The sequence below is a fragment of the Primulina tabacum genome, chromosome 5, assembly GCF_025594145.1.
Source record: "Primulina tabacum isolate GXHZ01 chromosome 5, ASM2559414v2, whole genome shotgun sequence".
In the NCBI taxonomy this organism is placed as follows: Eukaryota; Viridiplantae; Streptophyta; class Magnoliopsida; order Lamiales; family Gesneriaceae; genus Primulina; species Primulina tabacum.
The window spans coordinates 7887038-7901332 of record NC_134554.1 but is presented as its reverse complement, the minus strand read 5'-3'; the positions used below and the strand labels follow the sequence as shown (position 1 = coordinate 7901332).

The following is a 14295-nucleotide window of genomic DNA, read 5'->3' as shown; positions in this document are numbered from 1 at the left end:
AAACTATTTCCCCAAATTTATGATATTTCATCTACTTTACCAACACATTATTTATTTATTTTCCTTACTCGGAATGTAGCTTTTAATGGCGAAGGGCAGAGGAATCGAGATCGGATTTTTAGTTGGAAATTTGGGACGTAATAAAAGACATAACCAAATCTACCGTCGTCACTACTTAATGACTTAAAAAAAAATCATGTATTCGTGTTTCTTCGTGATTTTGATAATCTTTGTTATCAAATTTAAATGTTTTTGGTAGTGATACATGTATCCGTGGACGCATGTTAATTCTTTGTGAATAGGTCGGCCGTTGAATTGGATCCAACTGTAAAGGAAGATTTCAAATGATAATATAATGAATTTTATATATCCGAAGAAAAAGTGTGTTGTGGACAGAAGAAGAAGCATCACACGTCGGTAAGCCATTTATGCATGGGCCGACGTATTGATATTTAAAAACCATACATTTTCTCGTAAAAATACAGAACAAAACACACTTCTCTGTACAAAATCGAAGAAAAGCGCATATAAAGGCTCATTTTGTCTCGCACGAATATAACAACTTAAATGAATTTTTTTGTAAAAACAGTAGCAACTAAAAGAACAGTAGTTGTCGTAGAAACTCATTATAAAATCGTGCTTGTGCAGCATGTATGGGCCGTAACATAACCGGCAGAGCCATGTGTTGTTCCGCTCGAGCGGTAACTTGTGTGGCTCAGTTTTTTCTCTATTTTTAATGTATAAAAAAATTTTGTCTAATTTTTCGATAATTCAGGGACTCCATTTGCCAATACTTGCTCAACTTTTATCTTAAAAAACTTTAGCTCGAATAAAAATAATAATATGACTCTGCCAATGCATAGCATGACATTAAAAATAAAAATATAGTCTGAATGTGACAACGAAACATTAATTTCAAAGAACATGCATAATGGGTTCTAACAATTTATTTGTAGGGCACAAATGTTTGGGGCGGTGGATATTGTATGCATTATAATAATAACATCAATTCAATTCACGTGCCATCCCACAAAAAATGAATTGGTGGCATATCTATCTACCTTCGCTAATTAAGATTTTCAATCATCCAATAAATTCATAACCTAATATTTTTTTAATATTGACAGAATATATTCATTTTAATTTTTAAAGATACTATAATATTGAAAAAGTTTGAGAGGTCAGAAATTTTTTAGGATAGGTAGAGATTCCTGTAGTAATCCCGATTCGTGTGGTTATTGAGATGTCTAATAATCACCATTTAATATACCCCTATTACGAAATAATGGCCCAACTTGTTTTATTTTATTTTATTTATTTATTATTGTATTGTTTATTTTAATATTTTATAATCATTACAAATATAAAGTTCAAATTCAATTCATTAAACTGTTTATGATATTGTAAATTATAGTTTAGTCGATTAATTGATATCAACGCATTAATATATAACATTTAATTTTACTTTTTTTAAAAAAATTTAAAGTGGGGAGAGAAGTAGAGAATAATTGTTGGTCAAATAATTTATTATCAGAGTCAAAATGTGTATATGACAATATCCGTACTATATATAATAAAAGGAGATTTTATTGTTATGTTAAAGCTTTAAGTACCACAGGTCTTTTTCCAAACTATCCCATCAAATTATAACAACACGATTTTTAACCATCGAAAAATCCAATAAATTTTATTAAGAGGAATTAAAAAAAACGAAATTAACTTAAATAAATTGGATATATATTTATTTTTATGAAAATTTTGAAAAATAATATTTATACATAATGTACGGTGTAAAATTGTAACACATTTTTTTAGCAAATTCATTTGTCAAGTCCAAATCGCCAAGTGATAGGTCATTCATCAGGGAGGGGGAGACGACGTTTTAACGACAGAATAATAGATAAGATTCTTTTTGTTTGACATTGAGTAACTTTATATAACACCAAAATCATGATATATATTTACTATACTGAAAATAATATTATATGAAAATTTCACATATATATCACACATAAAAAATGATGAAAAACACATACACAGTAGATGCACGAAAACTCTTGTGAAATCGTTTCACATATCAATTTTATGAGACACATATTTTATTTAGGTCACACGTGAAAAATATTACTTTTTATACCAAAACATTATCTTTTATTGTAAATATGAACATGAATGATCGGTCTCACGAATAAATATCATTGAGATAGTCTCACGAGAGACCTACCTGATAAATAACCCCAAAATCAATCTTTACCCGGCCAGCATTTCACTAGATAAAATGTTTGAGATTGTCACCTAAATTCTTTTGAGTCCGAACTCAAAAACTCGTGGCAGAAGAATTGATTTTGTGCACGCATACACATGTACATGCAAATAAACACACACACATATATTACTTTAGGGTTTTGCAAATAATAACTATAAAGTGAGTCGACACTCTCTTTTTACACTCATTTTCGATTTATTGAATTCATAAATCTGTCAAAGGTTTTCCACGTCATCAATCTATGTATTTTTTGTGTTATATATATTCGTTGCACGTTATCATTTTATTATTACATATACAACTAAATTTATAAATCTCCATTTTCATGACAAAGTTGAAGTCAATTAATAAATCGGAGACATCTAATTAAAGTGCGTTACCTATTTTATTTTATTTTTTTATTTGCAAATGGAAAGAAATACAGAAAACGTGCATGGGATATATATTGGTTTTGTTTCATATATTTATGGTAAGAAGTTATAATTTCTTGAAATGTGTGTGTATATATATATCACTATTTTTTTACTATGTTTAATATTATTTAAAATCATATATAAGTTATATCTAAAGTGTTATCATGTAATTATGTTTGGAAGTGAGAAATTGGCCGATTGAAATAAAAGTTGAATAGAGAGATAATAAAACAAGTCGAAAGTTTATACATTTATGAAAATTATTAAAATGAAATATTTATATTTGGACAGAGAAGTTATTTCAAAAAAATATTAGAAACTTCTACAAAAAAACATTTCAACAGTAAATATATATTTACTTAATAAAATAATTTCTTATATATCCAAATTATTATCGCTAAGAGTAATAAAAAAATATTATTATCGCTAAGCTTCAAAAGCATCAGTTAATATCTTGGCCTTTTAATCTCACTGACCCACAACCTAAGGCCCAGCTCAATGGTTTTAGTGTTATTGTAGCCCACAAACTAATAGATCCTAATCCAGTCCAAGTTTTTATGTTTATTTTTTCCAGGGAATTGCCGATTATAACCTCTATTTGACGTCCAATTCTATATATCTATAGGATTATGCTATTTTTTAAAAAATAATAATAATAATATACACACACAATGTAATTAATACAAATTTAGAATTTATTAAACAAAAAAAATAAGAAGTTGGCAAAAACTTGTGTGAGACGATCTCACGGATCGTATTTTGTGACGCATATCTTATTTGGGTTATTCATGAAAAAATATTACTTTTTATGCTAATAGTATTACTTTTTTTGTGAATATCGGTAGGATTAACCCGTATCACATATAAAAATTCGTGAGACTGTCTCACAGACTATCTACTCTAAGAAGTTTAATTACAACTGCGTATTCATCCTCAAGTTTTTTGAATGTTTCTCGGAAGAATCCAAAAGTGCTCAAAAAATCAACTTTTCATAATCCTGTGAGCCAAAAATTGTGACAAATTTTTTTTTTCCCAATGGTATTCTTGTAAAAAAACTTCAGCTGAAATTCGGATGAATTGTTTATATTTATACTATTCTATTAAATTTGAGACATTTAGAGTAACAAACTTTGGTGTCATGGTCTGTTTTAATAATTATATATATTAATAAAATGTTCAAATTTTAATGTAAGTTATATGTTGTTTAGTGGATAGGAATTAGGTTTTAGGTTTAAATATGATTGAGGTCATTTTTTTATTTTTAAATTTATTTTTAATTTATATATCAAAATTACGGTGTAGTCTTTTGCTATTTCTTATAATTATATTTGAGTCGAAGCTTGTTCTTTTCCTGCTGAGCACCGACAATTTGCTTCCGAATCTACTGATGCTCGCTCTTTGACCAAATTTCCTTCGAGAGTAGATACTGAGTATGTTTCTTGTTCCCCATTTTTCCACTTTCACTGTAATTAGTGGCTGAGAAAAAAATGAATATTTAGTGCCTAAATATATAAATGATGGCGATGGCGATGGCGATGGTGGATGGCTTTTGCTGAAGAAATATTTTGGAATTCAGTTGACATTCTTTTAGCCTTTTTTCTTCTCCATGTGTCTGTTTCTTTTTTGGGTATGTGAAGATTAACAGGCTAATTTTGCAACGATCAAGATTCCTGAGATATAGTTTGAGATCCGAATTGGTTGCAATTTCTTTCATTTTTACTGTGATTGGAGTGTTTTTGAGCCTGCAAATTAAGTGAATAGGCTTTCATGAATTCAGGGTTTTGTGAGTTGTGGACCGCGGATCGGTAAGGTTGTAGTGCATTGGATTTTTTCTATGGATAATTCCATTAAAATCTCAACTCTACTTCAAATGGAGAAAAGGAGGTGGCTTTTCTTGGTTGGTTTGGTGGCTTTAACTCATTTATTTTGTCAGTCTTTGATGCTACCGGATGTGAACACCCTTCTTTCGCTGTTTCCGGATACCAAGAACAACGAATTTGTGAAGGAAAGTGAATCATCTAAGCGATCTTCTGGTGATATGGGGATTGCTAACGACCGACATAAGGTTGCCAACCAAAACTTGAATAGCGAATCTCAGTTGGTGCGAAAAAGGAAAATCAGTAACAGTTATAAAGTGGGCGGAGATACTGAGAACGAAAAAGAGCTGATGGAGAAAGACCAGGAAATGAAGATAAAACTTTCTTTAGATGGTACTGACATGGATGATGATTTTGATTTTGTAGAGGATGAAACTTTAGATGATGAAGATATAGACACGGAAGAGTTGTTTGTGATACATAACGATAAACTTTTACAAATCGGAGGTGGTGAATCTAGGCAGAACTTTTCTCTTGCTCGGGTTGTGAAGGGAAGTTCAGGAAATATTATAGTAGACGCTGATACAAGAAAAATAGATGAAACAACTTCAAATGGTGGCTCTAATAATACATCACTTGTATTGGTCAAACCAGCTACAGTTTCATTGAACAATTCCTTTGATTCAAAGCATATGGAATTTGATGCTAGGAAAGCCAATGGTTCTGCCCTTGATGTATCATTTGATAAAAGTGAGAAAGTATCGATAAGTCAGCCTGCTAAGAAGAAGATGAGGTGTGATATGCCACCTAAAACAGTGACAACAATAGATGAGATGGAAAGGTTACTTATTCGAAATCGTGCCAGTTCACGTGCCAGTGTGAGTCTCCTTGATAATTTAAATCATCGCCTATATCTTGTTTCATCAGGTGATAAATATTAACTTTTTACTGTTGAATTTTAGAAACCGAGATGGTCGTCTGAGCATGACCAGGAAATTTTGACAGCAAAGTTCGGAATTGAAAATGCGCCAGCTTTCAAGAATGATCAGGAACTTTATGCTCCTCTATTTCGAAATATTTCTATGTTCAAAAGGTTAGTGTCTATAATACGTCAGTTTAAGGGAATGAACACATTTTGTGTTTGGTGTAATATATTCCCATACTATATTATCTGATATTGGCATTGGTTTAGATTTCTTATTCTGCCCCTGCCTTTATGTTTTTAGTTCCAAAGACTCTCTAACGCATGCTAAACATAAAATGCGGATTAATATGCCTCGTATATGTCTGCTGCAATCATATATTACGTAAACACATCTGAATATAACTCGATTTTTTTTATAATCATTGCCCTTGTTTAACATTTGTACAAATCCACGTTAAATAAATAAAACAATAGCCTGCATTTTCTATCATAACTGCTCTTGATTCTGTCATTCTTATGTGCTTGAACGAGTGAATGAATGAAAGAAATTTATTTTTTTTTGTTGAGACTAATTATCGAGTTCTTGCGAGAGTTGTAGAAAAATAAAAGAATGGATTTTTGTGAAAATTTTTAGCACCGTTTTCATGAACAAACAGAAGTAGCCTTGTTCCAGCAATAGGCATTGGATTATATATAAAGGGACTCACATGGGTCTTCGTTATATGGATCAATTTTTTTGCGTAAATGCATTATGTTCACATAAACCATTTATAGTTTTCGAGTTTTGATTTCTGTGTCATTTTTGCTAGAGTTTCTAAAATCTTGTATTCTCAGTCTGTGGTCATACTCATCGGTGTTCTGCATTTTTAGACAGCTCATCTTGTTAACCGGGGAAACAACTTTTTATTTCCTACAGCAGTATCTTGTCGCAACTCATGAAATGTTTAAAATCCATGAATGATGTTATTACATGCTCACACTCATGTGCGATGTGAAACTTTTTGAAGTTTTCTTATTCATGGTATTTATTTAATCAAGCAATTTCCTATGGCAGGAGCTATGAACTCATGGAACGTGTACTCAAAGTATATGTATACAAGGAAGGTGAAAAGCCGATCTTTCATCAACCAATACTTAAGGGATTGTATGCATCTGAGGGATGGTTCATGAAACTGATGGAAGGAAATAAGAATTTTGAAGTGAAAGATCCAAGAAAAGCTCATCTTTTCTATATGCCATTCAGTTCACGGATGCTAGAACACTCACTTTACGTGCGAAATTCCCATAACCGAACAAACCTTCGTCGATATTTGAAGAATTATTCTGAAAAAGTCGCTGCAAAATACCGTTTTTGGAACAGAACTGGTGGAGCTGACCATTTTCTTGTTGCCTGCCATGATTGGGTAATGCTTCATCTACTTCTGTTTGGTACACGAACTAAGCCACTTATAATTTTTTTCCACGCCCTTCAGTAAGGAATTTTTTGAGGAAAGTAGAGCGCATTATTGATTGATGGTTTGAACTAGCATTCCTATATTTTTGCAACCTTTTCTTTGAAGAAACTAATGCTTTATAGTCGTATAGGCTCCATACGAAACAAGGCACCACATGGAACACTGCATTAAAGCCCTATGTAACGCAGATGTAACCACAGGCTTCAAAATAGGAAGGGATGTCTCTCTTCCAGAAACATACATCCGGTCAGCCAGAAATCCACTTCGAGATCTAGGAGGAAAGCCACCATCTCAGAGGACCATTCTTGCCTTTTACGCTGGAAATATGCACGGGTATCTCCGTCCAATCTTGCTTGAGTTCTGGAAAGATAAGGAGTCTGATATGAAAATATTTGGTCCCATGCCACCAGGCGTGGCAAGCAAAAGGAATTATATACAACATATGAAAAGCAGCAAGTACTGTATTTGCCCAAAAGGTCACGAAGTCAACAGCCCAAGAGTGGTTGAAGCCATCTTCTATGAGTGTGTACCTGTCATCATATCGGATAATTTTGTCCCGCCTTTCTTTGAAGTGTTGAACTGGGATGCATTTTCATTTATTCTCGCAGAGAAAGATATCCCGGATTTGAAAAAAATACTGGTTTCTATACCGGAAAATAAGTATCTTGAGTTGCAACTCGGTGTCCGGAGAGTTCAACAACATTTTCTTTGGCACCAAAAGCCTTTGAAGTATGATTTATTCCACATGACCCTGCATTCCATCTGGTATAATCGAGTTTTTCAAATGAAATTGAGATAGCAAAGCTTGGAGCTCCAAGAAACAGGGCAAAAAGCATTTTGCCCCCGTGTTGTTTAAAAATGGGCAAAAAATAACCATGTGAAAGAAAACGTGGGAGCAAAAAAGATTTTGAGGTTTTTTGTGACATTTTGTAAAAAACTGTGGGGTTTTGCGCCTATTTTTTCCAGTGTTTTTTTGCCTTTGTTCAAAAGTCAGGAGGCAAATGTGCTTCTCTCCAAAAAATAATGTTTAGGTACAAGGAAATGTATCTAAGGGCCATCCGCAACAGATGAATGGAGGGGACAACAACAGAGTACGGTATGTTGGGTTTGAAGTCTATTACTGATTGAGCCAGACTAGTTTGTTTTTGATTGCTTTGCCTTGAAGTTGCTTTTTGAACAAAAGCTAGAAAATTTTCGAGTGTAACTTATAGAGCTGAATGATTAATCTTTGACAGGTGGTTGTTTTTGTATATATGTCTTGCTACGCTTCTTGTTGGCCTAGAAGGATAGACTATCTGTGTTGGGGGGAGGTGAGTAGAGGAAGATTCAAGAGTTTTCAGGAGGGCGACTCAATGAATTCGAAAGGAAAAACTCGAATTTTTGAAGAAAAACTATAAAATTTTCAGGTTTTTTTTTTTCTCCCGCAAGGCAACTTTCTGTTGAGTTACTCCCCAGAGGTGAGGCTCAATGCTGGGGATTCCAATCGTGTTCATGCTCATTCAGTGACGATAATCTAACAAAGTTAATTCCATTGATTTACTAATGATAACCAACTTGGTAGAACAATCACACATATTACCTACCAACTCTTTGGATAGTAGACGTGAATTACAACCATTCCTTCCTTCAAAACTAGAATCCCTCAATCATCATCATAGTTTCGCGGATAGATGGCTTCGACGAGTTTAAAACGTATTTCCTGTGAATATCATCTCATGAATGTAACACTTTGTTTCATGTTTGAGTCTGTCAAATTCTTATCTCTCCCTTAAACAATGTAGTCATGATGGGGCTTAAATCTATGTTTTTTTTATATTTCGAGGGATCAAATCTGGTGAAATTGTTGGAACAGAATTCAGTCTAAATTATGTGTATGAAACATATGTGATAATGCCCGTTTTGTTATGTAGACACAAGCTTTACGTACGTACAACAAAAATATCTTCATCTTATTAATTTATAAATAAATAATAAATCCAGTTCGGATTATAAGTGTTCATAATCAAATCAATTGATTCAGACACATCCGAAATTTTATCTCTCATCTCAAGCGTTTATTTCAAATCAATTATATTAAAATTAAAAAAATTGTTTCAAAATAGGATAATTATATAGACAAGACTCATGGAAGTTGAGTACATTATTAAGAAACTGTAAATCATACCGAGTACGAGTCGGTCAACCGCGCAAAGGCAACGACTTCATCGAACAAGCTGCACGAAAATCTTAAAAGTCAACCAAATTGTCCAATGCATGTGAAGCTGGCTGGCTGTAAACACACACATGTATATATTCAAATATAATGATAAGTTTGACTTTGTCTTCCCACAACCAAAGAAAACCATTGTTATTTCTTCAATCCTCTCTGATTAATTCCATCAAAATCCCACCACCACCAATTCTAAAACCTTTTTCAAAAAAAAGAAAAGAAGAAAGTGAGATTTGGGAGTGATTAGGATGAGGATTGAGGACAAGAACAAGAACAAGAATTCTGTTTCTGGAAACAGCAACAATATCACCATTCATTCATGTGCCGAATCTGGAGATCTGCCTGGATTGGTCAGGCTGCTTGTCTGCAACCCTTTGCTCGCTAATGAGAAAAGCATTCTTGTCAGTACACGTTTTAACATATATCTATCTATATATGGAGTTATTTTTTAGTGGATCGTTATTCTTTTTAATCATATTTACATGTGGATTAATCGTACTAGTTTCCAATTTTTTGATTAGTTCATACCGTTAATTAGTATCGATTTAATGGAAGATGTTGCTTTCGAATTGATCGTAGCCATGTGTGTGTGTGTCCAAAGTCAACGTGGACATGTTAAGTTAAAAAATTATTGATCTCTTTAGATAATCATGCTTGGTGTCTCTTTGATCTCGTTATATTAACTCTTATAATTTATTTTGATCAAACTAGACACTACCATTGTATTCAAATGTATGTTTTATATTGTTAGATGTCTCACATCGGTGGGATGAAGTTATTGAGATTTGTATATATAAACCATGTCATTTTTGCTTGCTCGAACATAACAATTTAGATAATCATCATCTCATGAGCTAGTTTTTGGAATGAAATTAGGTTCAAGTCTCAATCTTAACATGATATCAGAGATAGGTTTCGATCTTGGTTCAAACCCATCATTATATGTAGGATTGTCCTGTGGCCACCCACTAATGTCTTATAAACTTCACGTTCTAATTGTTCATTCCCGGACGTGAGGTGAGTGTGTTGGATTAAGTTCTTTGGAGTTATATATAAGAATTTGGACAATCCAGTCTTTTTTAGCTAGCTTCTCAATCTTAAGATGGTATCAGCCAAAGTTAACATTTATGTATTGGACCGTGAGAATTTTATATATGGACTTTGATAATCCTCCTTCTTTAAACTAGATTTTAGGATTGAGTTATCAATCTTAACATAGACCTTGGACATTCAAATGAAAGAATCAAATTATGGCAATTTTTTTTTGGAATTTATCGTTATATAATATAGAATCATTTTTTCCTGAAATATCTCGTATCGTTTTGTTTCGTGGGATGGATCTATGCAGATGTTACAGACACCTTTGCATGCCTCTGCTGGTCTCAACAGAAATGAGATAGTGAAGTATCTGCTTGAATGGAGAGGATCGGTGAACGTAGAGTTGGAAGCTACAAATGTTGTATGTATAGCATCTTTATCTATTTGTAATATTTGTCTTTATCTTTACAAAAAACGAGAACGAACATGAACTAGTTGGGAACATAGATAGTCGAGTAGAGTCTTGTTTTTTGCAGGTCCATGGATGCGGTCTCAGATTTGTTCATTTTCTGTTGAATGCAGTATGGTGAGACTCCATTACACTTCGCGGCTAAAAACGGGTGTGTTGAATCAGCAAGAATTCTTCTTGATCACGGTGCAGACGTCCACGCCAGAACTAATGTTTGTGTCTTAATTTGCCTAGTTTTTTTCATACAAAAGTATTTATTGTATTGTTTTGAAAAAAATTTATATCCCTGTGTATGTAAATATACTATCAATTTTTACTGTGTTATTTATTAGTTGATCTCTTGTATCTAATCTAATTGCAGAATCAGATGACTCCATTGCATCTTGCTGTTGGTTTTGCGCTGCGATCTGGTGACAACTCGATAGTCAAGCTGTTGTTAGAGTTCAATGCCGATTGCTTTGCAGCAGACGATGTATGCATAGTTCTTATTTTTAGTCGTGAACTACTAGGATTTGATATTTTTGATATTTTTGTCTACGCCATAATTAATTTTAGCTGCGAAATTTAGTTATTCTAGCCGAAATCTTCCACTTTTCTTCCCAAAATCACTCATCTATGTTGGAAAAAATGGCCAAGATTAATATAAAATAAATGTGGTGTTTTAGTCTTGTCGTTGTATATAATGTGATGAATTGGTAAATGATTTAGGTGAAAATGACCAAAATCAATTGACAGAGATTACTTATTTAACTAAAATTGGTGATCAAATGTACAAAAGTAATAAAAGAATATCATAGGATGTGTATTACATGACTAGAAATAAATGTTGTGTTATTCTTTTATCCGTTTCTATATGTATATCTGCCGATGGAATTGACGGTGAAAAATTTTGATGAGCAGGAGGGCATGCTTGCATTCAATTATATACCTGCAACAGGCTATGAACACGAAGAATTACGCCAACTTCTTAGGTGCGAATACACGGGACAGAGCAGCTACAACAATACCTCCAACAGCAATAACTACAACAATGATGTCTACAATACTGCCTACTCGTGGAGTAAGTACCAAAATGTCGAAGAACCAAGGAATTACAAGGATGGTAGTGATGGAATAAAAGCAAAAATGGACGAGTTCGATCGCGAGTTGTCGAAGATAGTTGGATTAAGCGATCTGAAACAGCAGCTTCAGAAGTGGGCGAAGGGGGTACTTATGGATGAAAAACGTCGCGCCATGGGGATAAATTTGGGTCCAAGAAAGTTGCCTCATATGGCGTTTCTTGGGAATCCGGGGACTGGTAAGACTACTGTTGCACGAATATTGGGCAAGCTGCTACATTCTGTTGGTGTGCTTTCTTCTAATAACGTGACAGAAGTGCAGAGATCGGATTTGGTGGGGGAATATCTGGGCCAAACTGGACCAAAAACCAGAAAAAAGGTAATTAACTGTGTGATTCTTATAGATAATTTCGATTTCGTTTTTGCAATCTTTTCCTACTAAAGTATGCAGCATCATAAAAGTAGGTATTGAGAAATCTTGGGAAGTTTCTAATAGGTTATAAATTCGATGATCTAACACATTGTAAGGTCAAAAGAGATGCAAAAGATGTATATGGACGGTAAATCATTGGAGGACAGAGGGTTTCGAGTCTATTTTTTCTTACGGTTTTTTAGCTGCGTTGGAAAATCATAGGGGACTAAATGCATTTCACCCTTAATTTTATCCAAATACGAGTGTCGATGGTCGACCACCAATATAGAGGCAGAAAGTAAGAATATGATGATTGCTCGACCATTTTGGGTTTGTGGCTGATCAATGAGAAAACAGAAATTAACATAACATCAATGGTGTTTCGACTGAAAATTTGTGTCACTTTTAGAAGTATGCATTGGGTGTATCTTGAGAGGGTTTCTAGCATCCTCAGGAATTATTAAAAAATACTTCATAAAATCATATGAAACGTAGGTTTTTTAAGTAAAAATAGACTATTTTGAGTAAACTGATCGCAGCAAAATATGAAGTCGCACTGCTCTCTCTCTTCCACGGTAAAGTGAGAGTAGAGGTCCCTCGTATGGTCTGTGGAGGCTTACTTATCTTATAGTTCAGGGGCTTTACCCGTCTTTGGATTCGTTGCTTGTTTTTTTGCGTGTTTGATAATACCACTACCTCATAATGGAATCAGATTCTTCTTTGGTTAGCAGAGTCTCTCAATTCTTCTTAATTGACTTAAGGTTGGCTAGCCTTGCTCTTTAGTTGATTGGAAAACCTGGCTAGCTGGCAATACACCCGGCTCGGTGTTTACAGGATCCTATTCCAGTGAAATCCGCAACAAAAGGCAGATGTCTATGGTCTTTGCTCTAAAACGTGATTTTGGGTTGAAACTCCAAATCAGCCTAAAAAATAGCTGCCTTTTCACTCAAGAGTATTCTCGATTTTGATCTCTAGAAGAAATCAGTACCTTACAACATAGTGTTATCAACTCGTGATGCATATTCTTTTCTAATTATCATACACCATGCAAACGTTTTTCAATACTCATGATGCAGATCGAAGAGGCCGCGGGTGGCATTCTTTTCGTGGATGAAGCATACCAATTGGCACCCGAGCAGAAGGGATCAACGTACCGTGATTATGGTTTTGAAGCGTTGGAAGAGATCATGTCTGTACTAGAAGATGGAGATATCGTCCTAGTTTTCGCTGGTTACACCGAACCAATGAAGCGCGTATTCTCCTCAAACGAAGGATTCTGCAGAAGAGTGACACACTTTTTCGAGTTCGATGACTATAGTACCCGAGATCTTGCTGAGATGCTGACATTAAAGATGACAAAACAGGATGAAAAGAGTCGATTATACGGGTTTAAGCTCGAAAAGGGGTGCACTTTTGATGCCATGGTTTCGGTGATAGAGAAGAACAGTAGTGAAAAGCTAAGGAACAAAATGAATGGGGGATTGGTGGATCATATGTTGAATAACGCGAGAGAGAACTTGGATTCGAGGCTTACATTCGAATCGAAAGGTGATGAATTATTTACGATCACGCTGGTCGATTTGGAGGCTGGACTTAAACTACTGTCACAACGAGTAAAAGTCGACTAAAGAGACAGGAAGTCGAATAATGTAATAAACAAGTATGATTGATTATGTACCAAATACTATTTAACTCTACTCTCTGTGATTTTGTGTTAAATGGCCCTGAATCATATACCCAATCTTCATTCTATTCACTGTGAGAATCTGAATGAACAAAAAAATAATTGTATTTTATTTTTTGAAAAGTAAAAGTTTTTGATCCATGACTTGTCTTTTTCTTTTTCTTTTTTACTTTAGTAAAGTAAAAACTTCTTAAAATAAGCTATCTTGATATATCTCTACTGTCTGCTTAGGGTGCTGATTAACTAACTGTTCGACATGCTGGGAAATTGAAAAACTTTTCAAATAATAACCCGCAGCTGTCGATTGCTTTCAAAGCAATTTGGTTTTAGGCATATATTGGCTATTAACTGACAGATCTTGTTTATGTACTATTGATTTTCATGACGAATATAACAATTTCCAAATTTGTCATCTTCCCAAAATGCAAACTTGATTAACTAACTAAATATTCATGTCAATAAAAAATTAACTAATAATCAATCTTTTATGCTAAAATCAATTCAATTGTTTTAAAAAGGAAATATAATTAAATCAATCCAGTTATCGCAA

At 33.8% G+C, this 14295-nt stretch overlaps 2 protein-coding genes across 3 annotated transcripts; both read left to right on the top strand.

Moving 5' to 3' along the window:
* Positions 1 to 4003: 4003 nt before the first annotated feature.
* LOC142546127 (putative glycosyltransferase At3g07620) lies at positions 4004 to 9311 on the top strand. Of its 2 annotated transcripts, none has more exons than XM_075653653.1 (5): positions 4004 to 4109; positions 4457 to 5374; positions 5459 to 5589; positions 6476 to 6824; positions 7006 to 8665. In XM_075653653.1, exons 2-5 carry the CDS (start codon positions 4514 to 4516, stop codon positions 7672 to 7674), a joined length of 2010 nt encoding a protein of 669 aa, XP_075509768.1. In that variant the 5' UTR covers positions 4004 to 4109; positions 4457 to 4513; the 3' UTR covers positions 7675 to 8665. The 2 variants fall into 2 exon arrangements, 1 of the variants encoding a protein (XP_075509768.1); XR_012820420.1 differs by adding an exon at positions 8698 to 9311 and having other exon boundaries at positions 4010 to 5374; positions 7006 to 7971.
* Positions 9257 to 13752, top strand: LOC142546128 (ribulose bisphosphate carboxylase/oxygenase activase, chloroplastic-like). Its single transcript, XM_075653654.1, has 6 exons — positions 9257 to 9485; positions 10433 to 10543; positions 10705 to 10803; positions 10953 to 11063; positions 11492 to 12028; positions 13138 to 13752. Exons 1-6 carry the CDS (start codon positions 9333 to 9335, stop codon positions 13687 to 13689), a joined length of 1563 nt encoding a protein of 520 aa, XP_075509769.1. The 5' UTR covers positions 9257 to 9332; the 3' UTR covers positions 13690 to 13752.
* The last annotated feature ends 543 nt before the right edge of the window (positions 13753 to 14295 follow it).